Here is a 25305-nt window from a genome sequence, read left to right on the forward strand (position 1 = left end):
GATAGCCATTTCCTCCTGAGGCACAGCCGGGAGTTGTTTTGCATTGTAAAGCCTTAACAACTTTTAAAACTTGAAAAATTGTGTATTTTATTTTCACTCACCCCTTTCCTTGTCACACAAGTGGTGTGTGCAGGCACTTGTCCTTTTAGGAAAACGAGCACTGTAAAGGGCGATATCGCCTAAAGTGCATTCCGCCATTCTACTCGCCTTCAGCAGGACACGCCCACTCCGAGGCCACGCCCTCTTTTCGAACTGCATTACTCGAAAGACACTCCTGAGGCAAAGTAGCCGGGAGCACTTTGAATTTTAAATTTGTGTTGATACTGTGTTTTTACTCTGTTCCTCACTTTAAAGCCTATTTTGCACAAACTTCTTGGTTTCTTCCTGGTCGGCGCAGGGAAGCAGATTGCTTGCTTTCCCCGCCCTGACCCGAGTCTCGCCGCCATTCCCTGCGTGAGGGACACGCCCTCATCGGGTGGCCACGCCCCCCCTCCCAGGTATCTATAACTGCGCGCTGACGGCAAGCGCCGCTCCCACATTACTCGAAAGACACTCCTGAGGCAAAGTAGCCGGGAGCACTTTGAATTTTAAATTTGTGTTGATACTGTGTTTTTACTCTGTTCCTCACTTTAAAGCCTATTTTGCACAAACTTCTTGGTTTCTTCCTGGTCGGCGCAGGGAAGCAGATTGCTTGCTTTCCCCGCCCTGACCCGAGTCTCGCCGCCATTCCCTGCGTGAGGGACACGCCCTCATCGGGTGGCCACGCCCCCCCCTCCCAGGTACCTATAACTGCGCGCTGACGGCAAGCGCCGCTCCCACATTACTCGAAAGACACTCCTGAGGCAAAGTAGCCGGGAGCACTTTGAATTTTAAATTTGTGTTGATACTGTGTTTTTACTCTGTTCCTCACTTTAAAGCCTATTTTGCACAAACTTTTTGTTTTCTTCCTGGTCGGCGCAGGGAAGCAGATTGCTTGCTTTCCCCGCCCTGACCCGAGTCTCGCCGCCATTCCCTGCGTGAGGGACACGCCCTCATCCGGTGGCCACGCCCCCCCCTCCCACTCCTCACCTTCCTATAAAACATGAGCACCAGCCGGAAGCGCAGCGGACGGGCGCAGCGGGCGCGCCGTCAGCGCGCCGAAGGCGCGCCAAAGGCAAGCCCGTCTGGGCCCGTCCGGGCCCAGACGGCCGTAGGCCTAGCCACTATGCCCGATCTGCTAAAGCGCATCTCATACCCCAGAGACTCACTGCTTGCCTTGAACCCGGGAAAACATCCCCAGTGCAAATACATCCACATGGAGGACACCCCCTATGTAGGATGTAGCATCTGCAATAAATCGAAGGAAGCGGAACGCCACCAAGGACTACGGCTTGGCCTTCTGAATTGCAGATCCTTAGTAAAGCATGCCCACGAAATTAACATCCTCGTCCAAGATTCGCTGCTAGATCTTTTGTTTCTTACGGAAACCTGGCTGACCCCGCACAGTGACTTTGATGTTGCCACTGCCATCCCCCCCGGTTTCCAAATATGCTTTCTAAATAGGCCAATCGGTAGAGGCGGTGGCCTAGCTATAATCTACAAAGATCACCTCAAATGTAGAATCGAGACCGGAACTGCTAAAAACTGCGAGAACTGCCACTTCTCAATTCAGATCACGCCATCCACTTCCCTTTCGGGACTGCTTGTGTATCGTCCTCCAGGCCCTCTAGGCGAATTCACTAGTACACTGATGGACCACATCCTACTGAAGACTATCTCGGTCTCTAACTTTCTCCTCTTAGGGGATTTTAATATGCACTTTCTGGATCCTATGGACAATACCGCAGCAAACTTGCTCGCGGATCTTACCACAGCTGACCTCCTTCTGCAAAACCCCAAAGCAACCCATGAGAAAGGTCAACTCCTAGACCCTATCTTTTCCAACATTGGGAACCTGTGTGCCCAGGACCCCACCCCCCTGCCTTGGACAGACCATATGCTGATTCCTATGCACTGGTCACTCGACACGACACCAGCGCCCAAACAAAAAACAAGGGTACAAGCCAGACGTTGGCACAAGTTAGCACCAGAAGAATGGGAGGCCAAACTTCGCGATACCATCACCCCCTTGTCCATGGACCCAAACAGCGCAGATAGAGAATTCATGAATTGGCTACTCCGACCCCTAGATAGCTCCATTCCGCTGACCAGTACGCTAAAACACGTGAAAAGAACCGGCCACTCCCCTTGGTACACACCTGCCCTTACAGCCCTTAAAAAACAATGTAAAAAGACAGAACGCTCGTGGAGGAAAAACAAGTCAACAGAAGAGAAAAGCGCCTACTACCGCTCCATGAAAGCCTACAAACTAGCTTTGCATGACACCAAAAGGACTTATTATGAGGAAAAGATAAAAACTTCCGCCTGCTCATCCAAGGAGACTTTCTCCATTCTCAAAGAACTCCTCCACGTCCCGGAACCCCCACAGAAACCCATGGACCCCAATGAAGCCGAGGAAAAATGCGTCAAGCTGGCCACCTTCTTTGACGACAAAATAAAAAAAATTCTCATTTCCCTCCCACCTCCCAACTCTGACTCCTTGGTGAGAGCCAAAGAGCAGACACCCCCCGACGACAAACCCTCCCTGGAGGCACTTGGCCCAGTCTCAGAAGAAGAAGTGAGAGTCATACTTACCTCAACTAAGAGCGGTGCCCCTAGCGACCCAGTTCCCATACGTTTCGCTAAAAACATCACGCATACTATAGTGCCCCAATTGACAGCCCTGATCAATATCTCACTGGAACAGGGAGAGGTTCCATCTAACTGGAAGGAAGCTGTCGTCAAAGCGCTGCTCAAAAAACCGTCGCTTGACCCCACAGACCTCTCCAACTACAGACCTATCTCACTTCTACCTTGGATAGGTAAAGTCGCCGAAAAGTTGGTAAATAAAAAGCTGTCACACTACCTCGAGTCAAACCATCTTCTCAACGACTCGCAGACAGGCTTTAGACCAGGTCAGGGCACGGACACCGCCCTCCTCGTGGCAGTAGAAAGAACCAGGGAAATCATCGATACAGGAGGATCAGTGGCAGTGGTCCTCCTAGACCTCAGTGCGGCCTTTGACACGGTCAGTCACCAGGTCCTAATCCACCGTCTTGGGACTGTTGGGGTTAAAGGCAGAGCTCAGAGGTGGCTTGCGTCCTTTCTCTCCCGCCGCTCCTACCAAGTTTGGGAAGGCGAAAGCCGCTCCCCCTCCATCCCCCTCCAGTGTGGCGTGCCTCAGGGCTCCTCCCTGAGCCCCACGTTGTTTAACGTTTACATGGCCCCACTGGAGGGACTCGTCTCACCCTTTGGAGTCACTATCGTCAGCTACGCCGACGATACACAACTGGTGGTGACACTCTCCCACCCCAAGCTTGAGCCCTCCAATCTCCACGACTGCCTTACCAACGTATATCAGTGGATGAGTGACTCTGCTTTGAAGCTAAATGGCTCCAAAACAGAGATTCTGCTCCTTGGACAAAAAACCGCGAACCTCCCCTCTCACATCTGGCCCGCCTGCATGGGCGAACCCCCCACTCCCAAGAAGGAGGTCAAAAGTCTTGGAGTGTGGCTGGAGACTGACCTCACCTTCAGGACCCAGGCTAGAAAGACGGCCGGCACCTGCTACGGTTTACTTAAATCTTGCAGGAAGGTAATTCCACTTCTACCTTTTCAGTCGCGTCTCATGCTGATCCAGGGCTTAATTCTATCGAGGCTGGATTACAGCAATGCTATCTACCTGGGCGCCCCAGAATCCACCCTTCAAACTCTTCAGAAGGTTCAAAATGCCGCCGCCCGACTCCTCACAAACACCCCGGCCAGATCATCTGCCAAGCCTGCGCTCAGGAAGCTGCACTGGCTCCCGATTAGGGAAAGGGTCATTTTTAAGGCCCTCTGCCTTGCTCACAAGACTCTTCATAACACTGGCCCTCCTATACTAAACAACTGGATCACCCCCTATAGACCCACCAGAGCGCTCCGCTCGGAGCACGGAAACCTTATCACGATCCCTAAAGTGAAAAAGGTCCGCACAGGTGGCCGCCGCTTCTCAGTTAACACTGGAAAGAAGTGGAATGCACTCCCCCTGAGCCTTAGGACAGAACCTAACCTCCTTCGGTTCAGAAAAGCACTCAAAACTCTTCTCTTCCCCTAAAACTGTCACTTTCCCGGACTACACCCCCTCGTGAGTAATATGGTTTCAGCGCTGGGATACCCACTGGGTGACTACGCGCTCTACAAATCCCCTAAATAAATAAAATAAAAATACACTCACTAATGCCTAAACACCAGGCAAAGTGACAGCTTGTTGAATGTTGTCAGCCTTCTACAACAGGCTTGGGTATTCTTGTTGTCACTAATGACATGCATGCCAAAGTTACATGTTTTAAGAACTGTTTAAAGGTGCTCCACAGCTCATGTCATTTTCAAAAACAGAAAGAGACAGGGTAGCCTCTTTTCAACAGAGCAGAAACCTGCACAGACCATCAGTGGTGGCTGGTACGATCAGGGGTGGCAGGGTGGCAGGGCAGAGGGTGGGGAGGTGGAGGAGGAGGGGGTAAAAAAATAAAACATACCTCCTCGCTGCGTCTCTCCTCCATTGTCTCTCCCGGCCGCAACAGGAACCACCCAGGCACCCATAAGCCAATCACAACGCTACAATGCAGTGTTGTGATTGATCTGACTGCAATGGTTCGCCGCTCAGCCAGGGAATGGGAGCCTGGGCATGTTCTCCACCCAAGCTGTAATGCAGGCAGCCTGGGCGGAGAACATGCAAAGTGCGCATGACTGTTTGATTGGCCCGAGACGGCCGGCCAAACAGCCATGTGCACTTACAGAGTGCCACCACTCCTCCCCTGCTCTGGGAGCAGGCCAGACCAGGCCGACCACGCAATGCTGCCTCAGCAGGAGAAAATAAAATGATACAAACATTGAGCTATTATCATTTATTTATCCTTTATATACACTGCGGAAAGCAGTAGGGCGACGCTCCTCCGCCTTGCCAGAGGAGCCGCCATTGCATGTTATTTTAATGCAGCATTGTTGTCTAATTCCCGGCTTACAGCAAATGCCACCGCGGCACATACAGTTGGCGTGTTTCATTACTTGAGCTTCATCAAGGCACACGATGGAGTAACTCTGGCATCAGAGAATAGACCAAAACAACGGCACTGAGGCGTTACACTACTACTGATCCACCAAGACACAATGAAGGATAACACGGCTATCAGAGTATAGATGTGAACAGAACAGCGCTGAGGCATTACACTACTACACTTTGAACAAGGAATAAAAGAGAATAACTCTGCATCAGAGCACAGATATCAACAGAAGGGACTAGAGGCATGACACTACCACACCTTGGACAAGACACAAAAAAGGAGAACGCTACTTCAGAGCACAGACATCAACGGAAGGGTGCAGAGGCATGACACTACTACACGTTCAACCGGGCACAACAAAGGGTAACATGAGTACCAGTGCATGGACATCGAAAAGAAAGAGGCAGACATGTTCTTCCCAGCTGACAAAGGTGTGTTTGTGTGCTATTTTAAGTGTAATGTTATGTGTTACATGTCTAAGAATAACCTCCCACATAGGTGAAGTTTTCATTGCAGCTGTGCGTGTGTTCCCATGTGTGTGTCGTGGTCGGTGGCACACCCTGAGTATTACATCCACTTCTGAGGACTTGTCCGAAGTGTTGAGTCCATTTTCTGGGATCATTCCCGAGGATTGATTGTGCCTGGATCCGGGGAACTGAGCTGGAATATTGGCTACTCATGTGGGGGGCACACAGCCAGCAAGGAAAAGGGCCGTATTTAGATTTTGGTGGATGGGTTACTCCGTTACAGCGGTGACGGATGACGGATATCCCCTGCTGTGATGAAGTAACCCGTCCGCCAAAATTAAAATCAGGCCAAAAATGTTTTTAATTACCTGTGCCTCTTTTAGCTGGAATGCTCTATTGACTTTAAGACTGCAACCATTTTCAGGTTTGTGCCAGAATCGGTCCGTGCAGGTATCAGCGGTGCGGCAGTGGGGCCAGGAAAAAGGAGGATTTCGAGGGACGATGCAGAGGGAAAATTAATTATTTATTTAATTTTCCCTCAGCATCGTCCCTCGAAATCCCCCCTTACCCGGCTCCAAGACCCCACAGCTGTTCCCTGCACGGACCGTGGCTGGTTTGTGCATAGATTACTGCACAACCAGGTTGAAGAGGATATATAAAAGTAAATGCATCCCAGCAGGAACGTATGGCGCATGCCTGTGAGCCTATAGTGCTGTGGGAGCTCTCCAACGAACTGAAAATTATTTCAGCCGTGGGTTGCTTTCAGTTGCCAGAGGCACCGCCACTTTAATTTGCCATGAGGAATTGGGGTTACCATATCTGGAAGACGTAATACGGCTTGCACCATTGATGCTATGGATCAAGAGCTGGGGCAAACCAAAGGCGGGGCTGGTGAGAACTTTTGTTACCGACTGCCTCGCATTTGATAAAGTGGAGCGGGTTTCCTGTTCCATTTACCAGAGGAAAACTGTTGAGGTAATAGTTTTCCAGAGATATATAATTACTAACTCTGGGTGGTACACTCTGCTCTGCTCATGGAGATTCAGAGGTTTCCGCACTCCGTGTTACGCGAGCTCGCGGAGATCCGAAGAACTCCACTTCGCGCAGCAGAGCAACTTGACGTTGGTGAACGCGAGCGAGGAAAATCCACCTCCCCGCGAGATTTTTCCTTGTTCGTGATCGTCAACATCAAGTTGGCGAGAGCAAGCATGGAAAGTAAACCTCCCGTCGAGATTTCTCAATGTGGGAGGGGTCAGGTTTCTCATGGCAAGTTGTCACATATGCTCGCAACCGCTCGCGTTGAGAAACTGCCCGTTCGTGTTGAGAAAGCTGCCGCTCAAGTGAAAATCTACTCGAGCAGAAGAAAAGGAAAGAAGGGACCGCTTTCATTGTGCAAGGTGCCGTGCGCAATGATTGCACAGTGTAGACAAGCATCGGGCACTGTGCAATCACCGCAGTCACTTGCGTAGCTCCGCGTAGTACAACAGAGTTTTTTAGCCACTTCACGGAGTTCCACGTAGTGCAACTCTGCGAAATCCGCCCAGGGTTAATACTAACCCGCAAATAGTAACCCCTAGCTGTAAAGAATTAGTTAAATAGAGGTACCTTGATCACCGCATGAAGCTACGGTAGGAGAAGGTGCAGCTAAAGGAGACGGTAGTTAGATATTCATTGGTGTCAACTACAAGTGGTATGGAACCCTCCTTAGAATGGACCGAGAACCCCACTCACCATTTCTATCTTACTCTTTTTAGACTATACACAGTGCACTTTAAAGTTTCAGCCCTGTCCGTGCAGGTAACAGCAGTGGGGCGGTGAGGCCGGGAAAGGGGGGATTTCGAGTGATGATGCTGAGGGAAAATTAAATAAATAATTAATTTTCCGTCTGCATCGTCCTTCAAAATCCTCCCTTTCCTGGCCCTACTGCCGCACCGCTGTTACCTGCACGGACCGCGGCTGAAGGTTTCCTTTCCTGGCTCTTGGCAACAGGATCCATCCCAGTGCTGCTGTGAGTAGGGCTCCAAACAAGGTACAAGCCGCTTTATTCTGTTTTGTTTACTTTCTGTAGTCACACAGGCCGCACCGGACTGGGATCCCAAAGCCGCAATAGCAATTTTTTTTTATCAGGGTGGTGGTGTAGGAGGGGTAGCGGCGAAGCAAGTTTGAAGTGCTGCTGCTTTTATTACTGGGGGCTGATATTGCAGCACTGCTGTAAAACCTGCCCCAGTAACAACACCAACCCCCACCCTTCCAACCTCCCAGGGAAACGCCCAATGCCTACTATGGCCAGTCCGGCTCTGCACATCAGTCTTTTTTTAAACTTGATTTTACGCAACGCCAACCTAAGACAATAAAGGATGGCTTTAGTAGCTGCAGCAACTTAGTACAGCGGATATCTGCCATGCCAGTATAAACGCCATAAGAGAGAGGCACTTGTAATTAGGAAGAGGTACAAAGAGCTATGTATTTGACCGTAGGCCGTTTCCATGCATTGAATATGGTGAATTTTCTTTGCTACTCGTGATAACTGCTTTTACTATTAATGTTCAATGCAATTTTTTTATTTACTTTATATTCACATGTCGCTTTGATATATATTTTTAATCTAATGCACAAATCACTTTATGATGTGTTGTCTGCCCTACCCAGACCCATGGGTCCCTCTTTGGTTTCCATTCTATGCAGAGCTAATTTAAGACAACACAAGGACAGCATGAGGTTGTCTCGCAGGAATTCTTTACAGCTGACAATTGTTATGTTGTTATAAAAACTACTCTTCTGCCATCTCTCCTGTTGTCTCTCCACCAGTGGCGGCTCACCCTCTAAGGCGGAGGAGCGTCGCCACTCTGATGCTGTGCAGCAGTAAAAGAAAGTAAAAATAAAATGATAATAACGCAGTGATATTATTATTTTATTCTTCCCTGCTGCGGCAGCATGAGGGCGGGACTCCTTGGCTGATAGAGCAGGGGATGAGTGGTGGGCACACTAAAGTAGGCATGCAGGCCAAACGGTCATGCGCACTTTAGCATGATCTCTCTGGAGGCTGCATTACAGCCTGCATGGAGAACATGCCCAGGCCCACGAACCACGGCACTCAGACCAATCACAACACTGCATTGCAGCGTTGTGATTGGCTCAGGGCACCCTGGCTGTTTCCTGTTCGGTGGAGGAGAGACGATGTGGGACAGAGCAACGAGGAGGTATGTGGGTTTTTCTTTTTTTTACAACTATACCTCCTTTGACCCCTCGCCGCCGACCTTACCACCCAGATCCGTGCTAGCCGCCACTGCTCTCAGCTGCTTCTCTTCCTGACTATGGAAGAAGCAGGATTCATACACAGTCTGCTAAGCCAATCACCACGCTGCTATTAGCAGCGTGGTGATTGGTTTGAGCGCCGTGGTTTGGCCCTCAGATGAGGACAGGGAGCCTTTGCATGTTACCCACCCAGGCTGTGAATTACAGCCCGCTGGAGAACATGCAAAGTGCACATGACTGTTTGGCCGGCCAAGCCGTCTTGCACACTTATTGTGCACAAACCACTCCTCCTCCCTGTGCCACCAGCCCCGCCCCACCCTAACCCAGCCACGTAGCTACAAATAATAAAATGATGGTAACATTGTTATAATCATTTCATTTTTCCCTTTTCCACTGCTCTGAGAGCAGTGGGGCGGCGCTCCTGCGCCTAAGTGAAAGAGCTGCCCCTGACCAAACTTGCATTTATTTTACATTTAAACTGTGTTATCTAATATGTACATACCTGAAGATGACACTAGTGTATTGAAATTTGAGGGGGCACGCCTGCAAGACATGTGAAAGGGCTCCCTCCAGACACGATCGGGAGATCTCCAACCAAAGTACTTTGCTGAGGGGGCCCCTCGGAGCTTGCCCCCCCCCCCCCCCCCCCACCTTAGGGGATGCGGGGCCTGTGTTACGCCACAAGGCGAAAGACTGAAAAAGTCACAGAATATTTTGTGTTTTTAGCCACCCCTTTGACCCCGCCATCTCGCTTACTCGCCCCGTCCCCATTGTGCACAGCATCAGAGTTCCCTTAATTTTTTTTATGAACTTCGACCGCTGGTTACAACCCCTTCAAATGTGTATTCTGTAGCAAATAGCTGGGTCCAGGGGCTTTCAGTCGGTTATAGTGAGGTGTCTGTCAGATTTCACTCTGACTTTTTACATGCCCACACTGACGAAAACTCTCTCTCTCTCTCGTCTCTGCCTTAAAACTTGCTTAGTTTGAATACGATTGTGTTTTAAGTACCCTAACAATCCACACTCCTCTCTCTTTCTACTGCCTCTTCAGCGCCCCCTCATGAGCTGCTTCTCATAGCACGACATGCCCGCTGATTGTTGGGAAATCTGATGCTTACACCCCACCTACCCCCCTAATCTTACTGACCAAGCAGCTACGTCCCTGTCTAAGATGATAGGCACAGCAAATGAAATACCAGCATTTGGAAGGCACACAGCAACCACCGAACAGGTGTCTGGAAGATTAAGCGAGCTATTGCCCAGAGTCACACGGTGCTGGGCTCCCGGCTAACCTTCCACCGCCGCCGGGGATCGAACTGTGAACCCTGCGGTCCGGAGTCAGGCACCCTGGCCACTGCGACACACCTTTTCCACTACTTCACACTATTTCCTCTGACTCTCTTCTTTGCATCAGCGCGCCGTGTTTGCAGCAGTGTGCACAGTGGAGCCCTGTATGACGGAGTCCCCAGTTTGTGCCACACGGCTCACTTGCATAGTGACCTCAAAGGCAAAGCTATAGTTTAACCCTTTTGCTGCTGAGGCTCTTCTATCTACAGACCAAAAAGGCCTGACGCAGTCACGGGGAGCATCACAGGGTAAGGGAGGAGAAAGATCAGAAAACAAAGTAATTCTAAGGCATACAGAAGGTTGGGAGTGGGGACACTCTATGGGCCAGGTAGTTCTTCTCTGCCATGAAAATGTATGTGCTTCTATGATAATTCTAGACACACCAGTAATATTTGCCTCCACTTTCCTTCCACTCCCCTCCTTGCATTCATTGTTGTGCAGACAGTTCCCTGCTATGTGTCCCTTTGTCCACTTTTCAGGTCCGCCCACCTCACCCTTCCTGCTGCCCCCCCCCCCCCCACACACAGCTGCTACGAGCTCACAGTGTCACATGTTCTACAGCAAAACAAAGTCCAAGTACACCCAGCAGCGGTGCGCCTTCCTTATAAGCCTGGGCCAGTGTCATTATATGGCAATGTAGGGCCGAATGATGTGGCACTAGGGCCAGTGTCCTTATATGGCAATGTAGGGCCGAATGATGTGGCACTAGGGCCAGTGTCATTATATGGCAATGTAGGGCCGAATGATGTGGCACTTGGGCCAGTGTCATTATATGGCAATGTAGGGCCGAATGATGTGGCACTAGGGCCAGTGTCATTATATGGCAATGTAGGGCCGAATGATGTGGCACTAGGGCCAGTGTCATTATATGGCAATGTAGGGCCGAATGATGTGGCACTAGGGCCAGTGTCATTATATGGCAATGTAGGGCCGAATGATGTGGCACTAGGGCCAGTGTCATTATATGGCAATGTAGGGCCGAATGATGTGGCACTAGGGCCAGTGTCATTATATGGCAATGTAGGGCCGAATGATGTGGCACTAGGGCCAGTGTCATTATATGGCAATGTAGGGCCGAATGATGTGGCACTAGGGCCAGTGTCATTATATGGCAATGTAGGGCCGAATGATGTGGCACTAGGGCCAGTGTCATTATATGGCAATGTAGGGCCGAATGATGTGGCACTAGGGCCAGTGTCATTATATGGCAATGTAGGGCCGAATGATGTGGCACTAGGGCCAGTGTCATTATATGGCAATGTAGGGCCGAATGATGTGGCACTAGGGCCAGTGTCATTATATGGCAATGTAGGGCCGAATGATGTGGCACTAGGGCCAGTGTCATTATATGGCAATGTAGGGCCGAATGATGTGGCACTAGGGCCAGTGTCATTATATGGCAATGTAGGGCCGAATGATGTGGCACTAGGGCCAGTGTCATTATATGGCAATGTAGGGCCGAATGATGTGGCACTAGGGCCAGTGTCATTATATGGCAATGTAGGGCCGAATGATGTGGCACTAGGGCCAGTGTCATTATATGGCAATGTAGGGCCGAATGATGTGGCACTAGGGCAGTGTCATTATATGGCAATGTAGGGCCGAATGATGTGGCACTAGGGCCAGTGTCATTATATGGCAATGTAGGGCCGAATGATGTGGCACTAGGGCCAGTGTCATTATATGGCAATGTAGGGCCGAATGATGTGGCACTAGGGCCAGTGTCCTTATATGGCAATGTAGGGCCGAATGATGTGGCACTAGGGCCAGTGTCATTATATGGCAATGTAGGGCCGAATGATGTGGCACTTGGGCCAGTGTCATTATATGGCAATGTAGGGCCGAATGATGTGGCACTAGGGCCAGTGTCATTATATGGCAATGTAGGGCCGAATGATGTGGCACTAGGGCCAGTGTCATTATATGGCAATGTAGGGCCGAATGATGTGGCACTAGGGCCAGTGTCATTATATGGCAATGTAGGGCCGAATGATGTGGCACTAGGGCCAGTGTCATTATATGGCAATGTAGGGCCGAATGATGTGGCACTAGGGCCAGTGTCATTATATGGCAATGTAGGGCCGAATGATGTGGCACTAGGGCCAGTGTCATTATATGGCAATGTAGGGCCGAATGATGTGGCACTAGGGCCAGTGTCATTATATGGCAATGTAGGGCCGAATGATGTGGCACTAGGGCCAGTGTCATTATATGGCAATGTAGGGCCGAATGATGTGGCACTAGGGCCAGTGTCATTATATGGCAATGTAGGGCCGAATGATGTGGCACTAGGGCCAGTGTCATTATATGGCAATGTAGGGCCGAATGATGTGGCACTAGGGCCAGTGTCATTATATGGCAATGTAGGGCCGAATGATGTGGCACTAGGGCCAGTGTCATTATATGGCAATGTAGGGCCGAATGATGTGGCACTAGGGCCAGTGTCATTATATGGCAATGTAGGGCCGAATGATGTGGCACTAGGGCCAGTGTCCTTATATGGCAATGTAGGGCCGAATGATGTGGCACTAGGGCAGTGTCATTATATGGCAATGTAGGGCCGAATGATGTGGCACTAGGGCCAGTGTCCTTATATGGCAATGTAGGGCCGAATGATGTGGCACTAGGGCCAGTGTCCTTATATGGCAATGTAGGGCCGAATGATGTGGCACTAGGGCAGTGTCATTATATGGCAATGTAGGGCCGAATGATGTGGCACTAGGGCCAGTGTCATTATATGGCAATGTAGGGCCGAATGATGTGGCACTAGGGCCAGTGTCATTATATGGCAATGTAGGGCCGAATGATGTGGCACTAGGGCCAGTGTCATTATATGGCAATGTAGGGCCGAATGATGTGGCACTAGGGCCAGTGTCATTATATGGCAATGTAGGGCCGAATGATGTGGCACTAGGGCAGTGTCATTATATGGCAATGTAGGGCCGAATGATGTGGCACTAGGGCCAGTGTCCTTATATGGCAATGTAGGGCCGAATGATGTGGCACTAGGGCCAGTGTCCTTATATGGCAATGTAGGGCCGAATGATGTGGCACTAGGGCCAGTGTCATTATATGGCAATGTAGGGCCGAATGATGTGGCACTAGGGCCAGTGTCATTATATGGCAATGTAGGGCCGAATGATGTGGCACTAGGGCCAGTGTCCTTATATGGCAATGTAGGGCCGAATGATGTGGCACTAGGGCCAGTGTCATTATATGGCAATGTAGGGCCGAATGATGTGGCACTAGGGCCAGTGTCATTATATGGCAATGTAGGGCCGAATGATGTGGCACTAGGGCAGTGTCATTATATGGCAATGTAGGGCCGAATGATGTGGCACTAGGGCCAGTGTCCTTATATGGCAATGTAGGGCCGAATGATGTGGCACTAGGGCCAGTGTCCTTATATGGCAATGTAGGGCCGAATGATGTGGCACTAGGGCCAGTGTCATTATATGGCAATGTAGGGCCGAATGATGTGGCACTAGGGCAGTGTCATTATATGGCAATGTAGGGCCGAATGATGTGGCACTAGGGCCAGTGTCCTTATATGGCAATGTAGGGCCGAATGATGTGGCACTAGGGCCAGTGTCATTATATGGCAATGTAGGGCCGAATGATGTGGCACTAGGGCCAGTGTCATTATATGGCAATGTAGGGCCGAATGATGTGGCACTAGGGCCAGTGTCATTATATGGCAATGTAGGGCCGAATGATGTGGCACTAGGGCCAGTGTCATTATATGGCAATGTAGGGCCGAATGATGTGGCACTATTGACTGAACAAGCAAGAAAAAGAAAATTTACAGTTTCTGTTATCAAAGGTATTTGTGTAGCAAATTATGTGGCATAATTACATAGCTATTTCCTGATTTTAAAATATAGGTTTATGTATAAAAAGAACCCCAATAGTTCAGCTAAAGATAGAAATTTCGTAAAAAGAAAACAAATATTCACATTTAGCAGATCCTAATGTACATACTATTGAGAAACAATTAAAGATGGTGTATTGCATGGCCGTGCAATGACATCATTTTATCAATACTGTAAAACGTGTTATCTAACCATATAAAATGTTCCATTCATTAGAGCACAAGACTTCAGGCTCCCACTGCTTGAATAACAGGTGTGTCCTTGATATTCTGAGCAGGAGTGCTGGGCTTCAAGTGTTGTGTGCTTGAACTCAGCATGGGATAAAGACTCTGTTTACACTGTGGGGTTTCTGCGAGCCCCACTTTTCATCAAGAAACTACACTATTGAGCGGTATTGTACACGGGATATCAGGTAAATGTCTCACCTGGAGGCACTTTTAGATTTAAGACCTAAAACCATGGAAAGAGGTGAAATGTGTCCGTGGTTTTTCAAAATTCTGAGAGGCCTTTTCAAATAACATCTGTTTAACCAACACTGTTGTGTAAACATGAATCGGCTTCGACTGTGAACAAAATGATAAAGAATGTGTTCTACTTCCTACCTTAGTGAAAACCATCCCCTCCCTCCCCCGTGGGGCTACTGAGACCCTCTGGGTGAACCCCCCATCTTGCGTGAAAGTGCCCTCTGGATAGTGCCGGGCGCTGCGAGTCCCATAAGTAGTTTCCTGGTAACTTCTGATCTGTGGGGCCGCAAATATGTTTTGCTGAAATCTGCAAATTATGCAGCAGATGTGGATTATACATTTAGTGCGGGGATTTGGAAACCCATCATTACAGGGACATCCCCCGGGTGTAGAATCGCATGATATGCCAAAGAGCAGGAGCGCAACACCCATTGGTATCAAAGGGCTTCACCCCTACCCCCGCTTGTGCGTGGCAGCCCGGGCTCAGACAGCTCCCGGGCACAAAACCAGCCGCACCCGAGCACTTCACAGGTCTTTAAAATACCATGTGCATGTTAAAGAGGCTTTGTTGATGTTTCACCCCTTCTAAGAGCCCCTGAAGCGCCACTCTACCTACTGCTTAAAGTTTCAGCCCCCCCCGAAATTCTTTCTTAGCCCCCCCCCCCCCGAAATGCGGCTCTAGTTGCGCCTCTGCCATAGAGTAGAGGTATCTGTAGAAGTGCCCCCAGCTGTCTACCCCTTTGTTGCCCATGGTGGGCGAGGGGCAGGGCACAAGTCCTAAAAAAAGAAGTGTGGGGACGCTGAGGTCAAGACAGGAAGTGACGTCACAAAAGGTGGCTTGCACCATCAGACTCATTGCCCCCCTCGCTCACCCCTTAGATGCGATTCCATCAGAGAAGCCAGCGCGTGAGCAGCGTTCTGAATGAGCTCCGATCTCGCCACAGAGAGGCCAAAGAGTGAATGTGTGGCTCCATTTGCTCCAGTTATCGAGCTCCTGGCAAAATAAGTGGGGGGACGCCGTCCACCATCGTGATACCCCCGACTCGAGCCCTGGCGAGGGGCACCGAGGACTAGACGCGATGCATGGCAGCTCTCATCTCTTCTTGCTATCTGTCCATCTGACCCAACGCCCTTAGACTGTCCTTGTGCCTGAGCTCCTCGCCCTGTCTGTCCGTGTGCCGATGCTCCTCACACTCTCGTCCCTATGGACCACACCCTTCTCCCTGCCTGTGCGCCCCCCACTAATCATGTGCCCCAACTCTTCATACACACTGACGATCGTTCACTCCCCACCCATGCGTGGCAAGCACCTCCTGCAATACAAGGCCTTCGCAGCGCCTGCTCGTGCACTGCACTGCCTACCCAGGTGCCCCTCCCCCACCTGCTCAGGAGCCTCAGTCTCTCCATGTGCCCCAGGTTCCTCATAATTATTCTTGCAGTCTTTTATATAGCACGACAAGGTGTTAGAGTTACATACATTACATAAACATAACATATATTTGTAAAGCGCACGTTCACCACTACGGGTATCTTGGCGCTCAATAACAGATGTTTGTTGTTACCCAACTCAATGGTACTCATTTTATCGACCTCAGATGGATGAAAGGCTGAGTGGACCCACCGGGATTTGAACCTGTCACCATGAGGTTGAACACAACCCTCTGCAGCAGACGCATTAGTCCACTGAGCCTCCAGACCCGGCAAGGTTTATTCAGAGGAGGGGTTAGGGGGGGAGGGATTTAGTGATGTGCCCGGAATCACAGGATGTTGACCCAGTGCTGTGACTCAAACTTGCTTACCCAGTTCCAAAGTCTGCAGATCTTACAGCAATCAGGGTCTCTATAGGGTGGTAGGACAAGTGCAGCAGCACCTGGTGGTGACCCGGGGTGGGGGAAAATGCTGGGTTTTGAAATATTAGAAATAACTTACACATTTAAAAGCTCCTGCTGCAGAGTTCCTTGTGTGTTCAGCAGTTTTCAGGCAACAATAAAAATATAAAAATATCATGATAACTCTGGGGATTATTGTTCCAGCTGGAGAGAGGTCCAGTTTTGTCTAGTGGATGTGTTGACTCTTCACAAAGTAGTGCAGTGGGTTCATGTGCCTGCTACAAAAAACTGCACCATGCAGATCACAGCACTGTATTGTATGTGGATAGCTCAGCAGGTTACTGCTTTTGAAACATACAGTTCATAAACTAGAATCCTAATACAGCACAGTGACCTATGACTCGTCATCACAGAGCTGCATGCAAACTGCATGGAATTGGTAAGAACGTTATGTTTTTTCCCCCAGTCTTTCATTATCTTAATGTTTCAGAAAAGGTTTGTTTGGGTAGAAATATATTCTTATTGCTAAAGCCAACCCAGCCACTGAGTTACATTTTAAATCATGAGTTTGTGCTTCTCCAGGCCAAGTCTTCTTAACCCCTTCCGCGCTGATGACAAAGCCAGCTCGTCATGGGCGTTACCTGCGCTACGCGGATGACGAGCTGGCTTTGTCACAAACCGCGCGTTTTCAAAAATCAGCGCACAGTCGGAAAACGCGGTAGCGCGGGAGCGCGGTAGCGGTTAAAATACATTGGCTACTAGTACAGAAGACATGCGATTCCTACACCTTGTAATCTTTATTGTATTATGTAACATTTCCTATAGGCTGAGTTACACATGTATGATTTGTTGTCTCTGTATAAAGTGTGAGTGAGCTAAAGCGCTCTGACACCCTACCCTGGCAGGAGTATCATTCTAAAATAAATTGAATACGTGTGACAGTGGGGTTATGGAGAGACGAGTGGCAATGTTGGACGGTGATAGTGAGGGGACCCCCCAAAAAATAGTGCCACCGGCCTTAATCGCCAAATTTGCATCCGTGTACTCCCTGCTGATAAAATGTGCCCTCCTTACACTGCGTACCCAAACAACACAAGCTCCTCATGCAGGACAGGTTTGTCGCACTGCCCATTCATGCGCTGCAGGCCTCTCACACTGCATTTCCACGTGCTCCTGACCAAAGCACCTCATAGTCTGTACGTGTTAGCCACATGCTTTATACTGCCTGTGTGTACAGACAGGGTCTGAGCACGCGCCTCAACATTCACACACTACCTGCCCATGAAATATTGGACCCTCACACTGCCAGCCTAAGTACAAGACCATCACACTGCCTGTCCATACAAGACCCTCACACTGCCAGACGTACAATTCAAGACTCTCACACTGCCAGATGTACAATTCAAGACCCTTTCACTGCCAGGCGTACAATTCAAGACCCTCACACTGCATAATAGTAGAATACAAGACCTTCTCACTGCCAGACATACAATGCAATACCCTCACCCTACCTGCCCGTACATGTGGTCTAACGGCTAGAGCAGTCTACCTCGGAGCTGGGAGACTGGGTTCGAGTCTCGGCAGGGATGCTCAACATCCTTTGATCCTGGGCAACTTACCTAATTTCCCCGTGACTAACAAAATTGAATGTGTCCGCTGCCTACCCACTGCAGGGCAGGACCCTGAAATGTCCACCACACTGCCTGCCCCCGCAGGAGTGGTTTTTCACAAGTTCTGTACGCTGCCTGTCCCTCAGTGCAGGTCTATCACACGTACATCACCCTGCCTACCCCTGCAGTGCAGGTCCCTCATGCGGCCTTCAAGCTGCCTTCCCCTGCAGTGCAGGTCTCTCACATGTCCCTCACGCTCCCTGCCCCTGCAGTACAAGTCTCTCCCATGCCCATCACGCTGCCTTTCCCTCTGGGCAGGTCTCCCACACGTCCCTGTCAGTGCCGGCCCATGTTTTTAGGTTTCGCCGGCCCAGCACTTGCGCTGTGCTTGAGAAATCTATTGTTTTTAATATAAACTTAAAAGCGACTGAAATCCCGCCTGCTCGCTATCCTGGCTTCTCATTGGTTCCTGTGCATGCCACTTACCTTTCCTACATTTCTGTTGGCTATAGCATATTTTCCTGTATTTACCAATGCTTGTTCCTCATCTGCTTCTCTTATCAGTTTCCCCCCACCGAAATATTGTTAACATCGACTTTGGTGGAACTATATTATCATAAAGTTTTGCCTATTACTCTTTCAGCATATTTATATAACAATTTATCACCCGGAGAGATTAAGTGATTTGCATAGAATCACAGGATGTTGCGGGGCACTGCTGAGACTCGAACCGGGATCCCCAGCTCACGGGTCAGCAGCTCTGGCCGCTGCACCACATCCTCTCCACTCCTGTGTTATCTGTCAGGGAGCTCTTTCCTTCTCCTGGACGATAATTGATGAAAACATCTCTATTCATTACACAGGTGAAACAGATGCATTACCAATGCTTGTTTAAACCATACTGTGCTGGGACCATAGGAGAGCTATGTGGTGACCTCCGTCCTGTGGTCCAACTCATCTGCCCCAGCACGTCACTTCCAGGCCTGATTTATATTCTGGAGCTCAGGCTCAGCCCAGCCTCAGCATAAAATGTAATACAGCGTAGAAACGCCCATGGAACTAAAGCTAATAATGATCATGTTCGACAGAACACTCATCAATATCAATACACCATTCCATGCCAGGAGCCCCACGTCACGCGCTTTTAACCGCATGCGTGCGGCCGCTTTTCCCGCGGTATGCGGCATTTTAAAAATTACCGCGTTACATGACGAGCTCAGCTCGTCATCAGCAATCGGCAGGTAACGCTGATGACGAGGTGAGCTCGTCATCAGCATGAAAGGGGTTAAACAACTGCACTTGAAAGAGTCGAGTTGTATAAAACCTCACAGTATATACCACCACAGCTCACGCGTCACAGGTCCAAGCACAGTGTGCCTAAGAGACGTGCTCTCTCTCGACTGCTGTGGTGTTTGCCTTTTGAGCTGCAGAACATTTTACATTTGCAATCACTTATTCTGCTGTCAATCAATCAATCAATCAGAGTACTTGTAAAGCGCGCTACTTACCCGTGAGGGTTCCAAGGCGCTGAGGGGGGGGGTGCAGCTTCTGCTGTCAACTTTTCTGTTCGTTTTTAGGTCTGGCCATGGCAGAGCAGGTGCCAATCTGGCCTTTTGCTAACAATATACAAAGAGTTGGCTTTGGCTCCGCCCCTTGCAACCATTGGCTTTCTTTGACCTGCCTCCTTCATGCAGTGATTTGATGCTTTGTCAACCGGGTCTCCACTGCCACCTGAAACTTCAGGCTGGTTGAATGTATCCCCTATTCCACCAGTTAAGTGCTTGCATTGAAGTGTATAGGGTGCAACTTTACAACGATACCCCTCTCAGACCCTCCTCTGCCACCATCCTGTGTGTGTATATGACTCTGCTTTGCACATTAAATAAACCCAGACATATTGGTTTTGCCAGGGCTTGTTTGATAAAGCAGCAGCCCCTCCAGCTTGGTGAAGTAACGACCGAATGCATGAGGTGCCGAAAAACATTGTATACAGAACACGAAGGGGGGGGGGGGGGGGTTGACAAGACCAGCATGGTGTGATCTTGGCCACTCACGTGTCCACGGCTGCATCGGTGCTCTTCGCCACCAAAATGGGAGTGCTTAGAAACTAGCACATTAAGCACTATATAAAAGCACTACAAACACAACAATGCGCAAAATAGAATATAAATGAAAGATTAGATTGCCCAAAAGAATTAAACCACACAGATGAATAGGAGGGAAGGGCGGGCCACCTGATATGTTTTCATCTGTGATACCAGATGTGATCCTGGCTGCTCTACTCGACCAATCTGTCTGATCCTGGGCGAGCTACTTCTTCCTCTGCCTCGATTCGTTCATCTGCCAAAAGTGCACGTGCGCATAAAAAGGCGCCCAACCCCATCGACAAGCAGGTTATTGAAGCATATGAACGCGAGAAGAAAGAGAAGTGAAACCTGCCCACAAAAATCTCATTTGCGCGTCGGGTGCAAAAAATCGAAAAAGGGAGCGGCTCTGCTCGACGATCGAAGCGCAGCACACAACCCCCGTGGACTGTCAGGGGTATATTTACAAGCCCCTTGCGCCACTTTTGCGTCACTTTAAACAAGGGAAAAGTGGCGTACGGGTGGCGCAAGGGGTTTGTAAATAAGCCCCTCCGTTCCCACACCTGCAGGTGACGTCACACACGGAAAGACCAGACACAGATTGAGGCCTGTTTAAGGCACAGTGGTAAAGTGCGACATTAAAGTGCGCTCAGCGGCCCGGCCAGGCTCTCTCGCTCTTAGAGGAGAAGGAGTGGAGAAGTGTGGCTCACTGGTTAGAGGAGGCAGACCTGGAAGCAGAGGTCAGCCCGGGACCAGGGTTCAATTCCCGGCTCGGCGGGGTCTTGAGTCCTAAAATGTCCATGGACTCGACAATTCTCGCTCCGGTGCCTCCTCGAATCACGGGTTCACACTCTGCGACTCTGGGCAATAGCTTGCTTAATCTCCACAACGGCCCCTCGCGGCGGGATGCCTGGCTTTCACCTTGCGAATACCCTGCCGGGGTTATCTCACAGGGGAATACCAGGACGGGTTCCCTAAGCAAGCGCTTAGAAACCGCTTGGTGATTTGCGCTATATAAATTCCTGTACATTAGAGGCCCGGCTTGAAGCTGCTGTTTCCTTTTGTATTGAATGGAGTGGCAAGTGTGTCTTGGGTCCTGGTGCAAAGAGGTAAAGGGGCCCCTTGGACGCTCTTATAAATCTAAAATACAACAATAATCTGGGTTCGCTGGGCCCCTCAGACCTCTGCGCCCGGTGCCACTGCGCCTGCCGCACCAATGAAAGCCACGCCCTGCTTGATCCTGACCACGCAATGCCCCTGAAGCCCTTCTATCAAGCCCTATTGTGCAAGTGTTGTCTGAGGTTGTGCAACATCGAGCCAACTACACCAACACCAAATACAGAAATTAAAACTAACCTTGAGGCGCGCCCCCGTGGGGTGTGGGCGCTAGATCTCATTGACAACATGTGAGCGTTAGACACACACACGTGCACGCACAAACGTAGCAGTGTCTACGCAGGTACCTCAAGAAAGCGCATTGGAGGTGAGTAGGCGGAGAGACTGAGAAATGCGATTTAAAAAATTTAAACAAATCGGTTTCTTTTTCCATCCACCAGCCGGGGGCAGGAAGACAAACCCTCATCATGGAAGCACATTCTGCGGTGCTTCTCGGCACACTTCAGACTGCAGAGCAAGAAGTGCAAGAAAGGAAACACAAGAAGGCGTTCTCCATCTGGACCTGGGGCCTCCACCTCGGATCTGGGGACCTGGGTTCGAGTCTCGGTAACGACGCCAAAACCTCCTGTGATTCTGGGCAAATCACTTAATCTCCCCGTGCCTAAAATGAATGTGTGTCCTCATGTAACGTAACTGGTTTATTAAAAAAAAAACTCTGCTCTCAGCGTGTGGGACAGCACCCCTGTACCCAGCAGGACCCCCACCCAAGGATGATCCAGTTCATCATGGGTCGAACTGTCTACAGCAGAAATGTTAACCCGCAAAACTGTGCTCAGAACCAGTAACGTTTCATTTAAAGACCGTAATTCTGTGGCAGGCAGATTCACCATTAACTCACTGAGCCATCTTGTAATTGTTTCCTACAGGCGAGGCACTTCTCTATACAGCAAACACATTAACACGCTGAGCTAACTTACTGGAACTAATAACCTACAGGCTACGTTCTGTAATAAAACGATCTGCGGCCCGCAGAACACACACAGATCTCCGCAGCAAGTGCACACAATGTGTAGGAGTTACAATAGAGTGGTGTTCTCCTTATCTTGCTGTCTGCTCTCACTCTAGCTGCCACACAATGTCAATAACCTGCGCCAAAGATCACACAGTGTGTCCGAGTTACAACAGACTGATGGGCGGTGGCCTCCTTACCTTGCTGTCTGCGCTCACTCGAGCCGCCAGGATGACCCCGTGCAGCAGGACAAGTTGTAGGAGCCACATTGTTGCCCGGGCTGCGTTCCAGGGAGCAGCGATCGCCTCTCACGGCGCAGACTGTGCCAGGTTGCAGGGAGACTTAGGGCTCCTGCACGGTGTAGACTGGTTGTCGTGTCCAGGAAACAGCAGGAACCCTGCAGGGTGCAGGTTGTATGCAAGATGGTGGTTCTAGGCACTGAGCTGCAGGAGACCTGCAGGGTGCAGGCTGTATGCAAGATGGTGGCTCTATGCACTGAGCTGCAGGAGCCCTGCAGGGTGCAGGCTGTATGCAAGATGGTGGCTCTATGCACTGAGCTGCAGGAGCCCTGCAGGGTGCAGGCTGTATGCAGGGGGCTGCAGGAGCCCTGCAGGGTGCAGGCTGTATGCAAGGGGCTGCAGGAGTCTTACGCGGTGCTGGTTATGTGAAGGGTGCTGCAGGGTTCCTGCACGGTGCAGGCTGGTGCAGGTAGCAGAAGTCCTTCGCGATGCAGTCTGTGTGCGGAGCACGGGGCGCTCAGGAAACCTGCAGGGTGCAGGGAGCACCAGTCCTTCGGGATGCAGTGTGTGTGCAGGGAGCTGCAGGAATCATGCAGGGAGCAGCAGTCCTTCGGGATGCAGTCTTTGTGCAGGGCGCAACAAGATGCATGCAGGGTGCAGGCTGAGCGCCTGGTGCAGGAAGGTGCAGGACTCCTGCAGGCCAAAGGCTGTGTGCAGGGAGCTGAGGGGTTCCTGCAGGGTGCAGACCGAGTGCCTGGTGCAGGAAGGTGCAGGACTCCTGCAGGTCCAATGCTGTGTGCAGGCAGCGGAGGGGTTCCTGCAGGTCCAATGCTGTGTGCAGGGAGCTGAGGGATTCCTGCAGGATGCAGGAAGCAGCAGTCCTTCAGGATGCAGTGTGTGTGCAGGGACCAGCAGGAATCCTGCAGGAAGCAGCAGTCCTTCAAATGTAGTCTGTGCGCAGGGAGCTGAGGGGTTCCTGCAGGGTGCAGACCGAGCGCCTGGTGCAGGAAGCTGGAGTGGGAACGGACCCACCCACGGCCGAGCTGCTCTTCCTCTGGTCGCCGCCCAAGACTGCACTCGGCTGCCTGACTTCAGCCTGCTTAGGGGGGAGGGCGGAGCGCCGAGCAGGGGCTGGGCCAGGGAGCGGGGCGAGCACGGACTGCAGGGGGCAGAGAGGAGACGGGCCAGGGAGGGAGACGGTGACACTCCCAGCTCCCATCCTGCAGCACTGGAGGAACTGTCTCCACCTGAGATGATCCGTGCAGCGCCTGTCTGTGCCACAGACAGACCCCGCATGTCTTCAATAATGCACAGGGTCACCTGTGTACAGGCCAGGGGCCGTGTCTGTATCGCAGGCAATCCGGGGGTTCCTGCTCACGGAAGGGACTGCATAACGCACAGGTTCACCCTCGTGCAGCGTATGTGCACAGACACCCGGGTTTTCCTGCACGTGCTAAAGTCCTATAACGCACAGGTTCACCCTCGTGACACGGAGAGTCCGGATCTTCCTGCACGTGCTAGGGTCTTCCATAACGCACAGGTTCACCCTCGTGCAGTGTATGTGCACAGCACCCGGGTGTCCCGTGCAGGAGTCCTATAACGCACAGGTTCACCCCATGACGCGGACGGTCCGGATCGTCCTGCACGTGCTAGGGCCCTCCATAGCGCACAGGTTCACCCTCGTGCCACGGACAGACCAGGTCTTCCTGCGCGTGGAGAGAGGCTTTCATATCGCACAGCCTCAGGCTCACGCTGGTACAGCGTCTGTGCACAGACACCCGGGTCTTCCTGCGCGTGCTAGAGCCTTCAACAAAGCACAGGCCCACCCTCCTGTCACGGGACAGTCCTAGGGTGACCCGAATTTGAAAACCCCAAACCGGTACATTTTACAAAAAATAGAAGAGGTTCTGCAGTCTTACTTCAAGCGGGCCACAGAAGGACCGGGCTCCTCAGCGGAAAATGACAGAACAGGCAGTTAAGTTAAAACATACATAAAATGTCGCGCTTGTTAATTTAATTATTTTCTTGAAACAACTGCTAACTATCCCTGCTTTGCAAAACATAAAAAACCACCTCCCACAGTTTTCAGTCTCCCCTCTCTAAAGACCGGGACAGTAGCAACATTTCCTGAAATCTGCCGGCAGCAGGTGAAAAACCGGGACCCACCGGGCAAATCCAAGACACCTGGTCACCCTAGTCAGTCCGGGACCTCCTGCACCTGCAGGAGTGCCCCATTTCGCAGAGGTTCACCCTCACACAGCGTCTGTCCACAGCAGTGGCGTCACTGGGGTTGGTGGCACCCGGTGCGGGTAACTCATGGTGTCACCCCCTCACGACTTACCGCATGGACCACCTCTGTCGGAAATGTACAGTGCTAGGTACTATCTTACTCCCTCTAGCTCCCTCTCTCTGTCTAGCTCCCTCTCTCTGTCTTACTCCCTCTAGCTCCCTCTGTCTCCCTCTCTCTCTGTCTTACTCCCTCTAGCTCCCTCTCTCTCTGCCTTACTCCCTCTAGCTCCCTCTCTCTGTCTTGCTCCCTCTAGCTCCCTCTCTCTCTGTCTTGCTCCCTCTTGCTCCCTCTCTCTCTGTCTTGCTCCCTCTAGCTCCCTCTCTTACTCCTTCTAGCTCCCTCTCTCTCTGTCTTACTCCCTCTTGCTCCCTCTCTCTCTGTCTTGCTCCCTCTAGCTCCCTCTCTTACTCCTTCTAGCTCCCTCTCTCTCTGTCTTACTCCCTCTTGCTCCCTCTCTCTCTGTCTTACTCACTCTAGCTCCCTCTCTCTGTCTTACTCTCTCTAGCTCCCACTCTCTCTCTTACTCCCTCTAGCTCCCGCTCTCTCTCTTACTCCCTCTAGCTCCCTCTCTCTCTCTTACTCCCTCTAGCTCCCTCTCTCTCT

The 25305-nt window shown here is 50.8% G+C and overlaps 1 protein-coding gene across 1 annotated transcript in view; it reads right to left on the bottom strand.

Annotated features, from left to right (window-relative positions):
* Positions 1 to 22513, bottom strand: part of OLFML2A (olfactomedin like 2A) — a 294077-nt gene extending 271564 nt beyond the window's left edge. Inside the window, exon 1 of the mRNA XM_078641829.1 lies at positions 22374 to 22513. Within this exon, the coding sequence (XP_078497955.1) occupies positions 22374 to 22442 (69 nt within the window). The 5' untranslated portion in view covers positions 22443 to 22513. The remainder of the gene's footprint in view (positions 1 to 22373) is intronic.
* Positions 22514 to 25305: the final 2792 nt, after the last annotated feature.

This window comes from Lissotriton helveticus, chromosome 5_1, assembly GCF_964261635.1.
Source record: "Lissotriton helveticus chromosome 5_1, aLisHel1.1, whole genome shotgun sequence".
In the NCBI taxonomy this organism is placed as follows: Eukaryota; Metazoa; Chordata; class Amphibia; order Caudata; family Salamandridae; genus Lissotriton; species Lissotriton helveticus.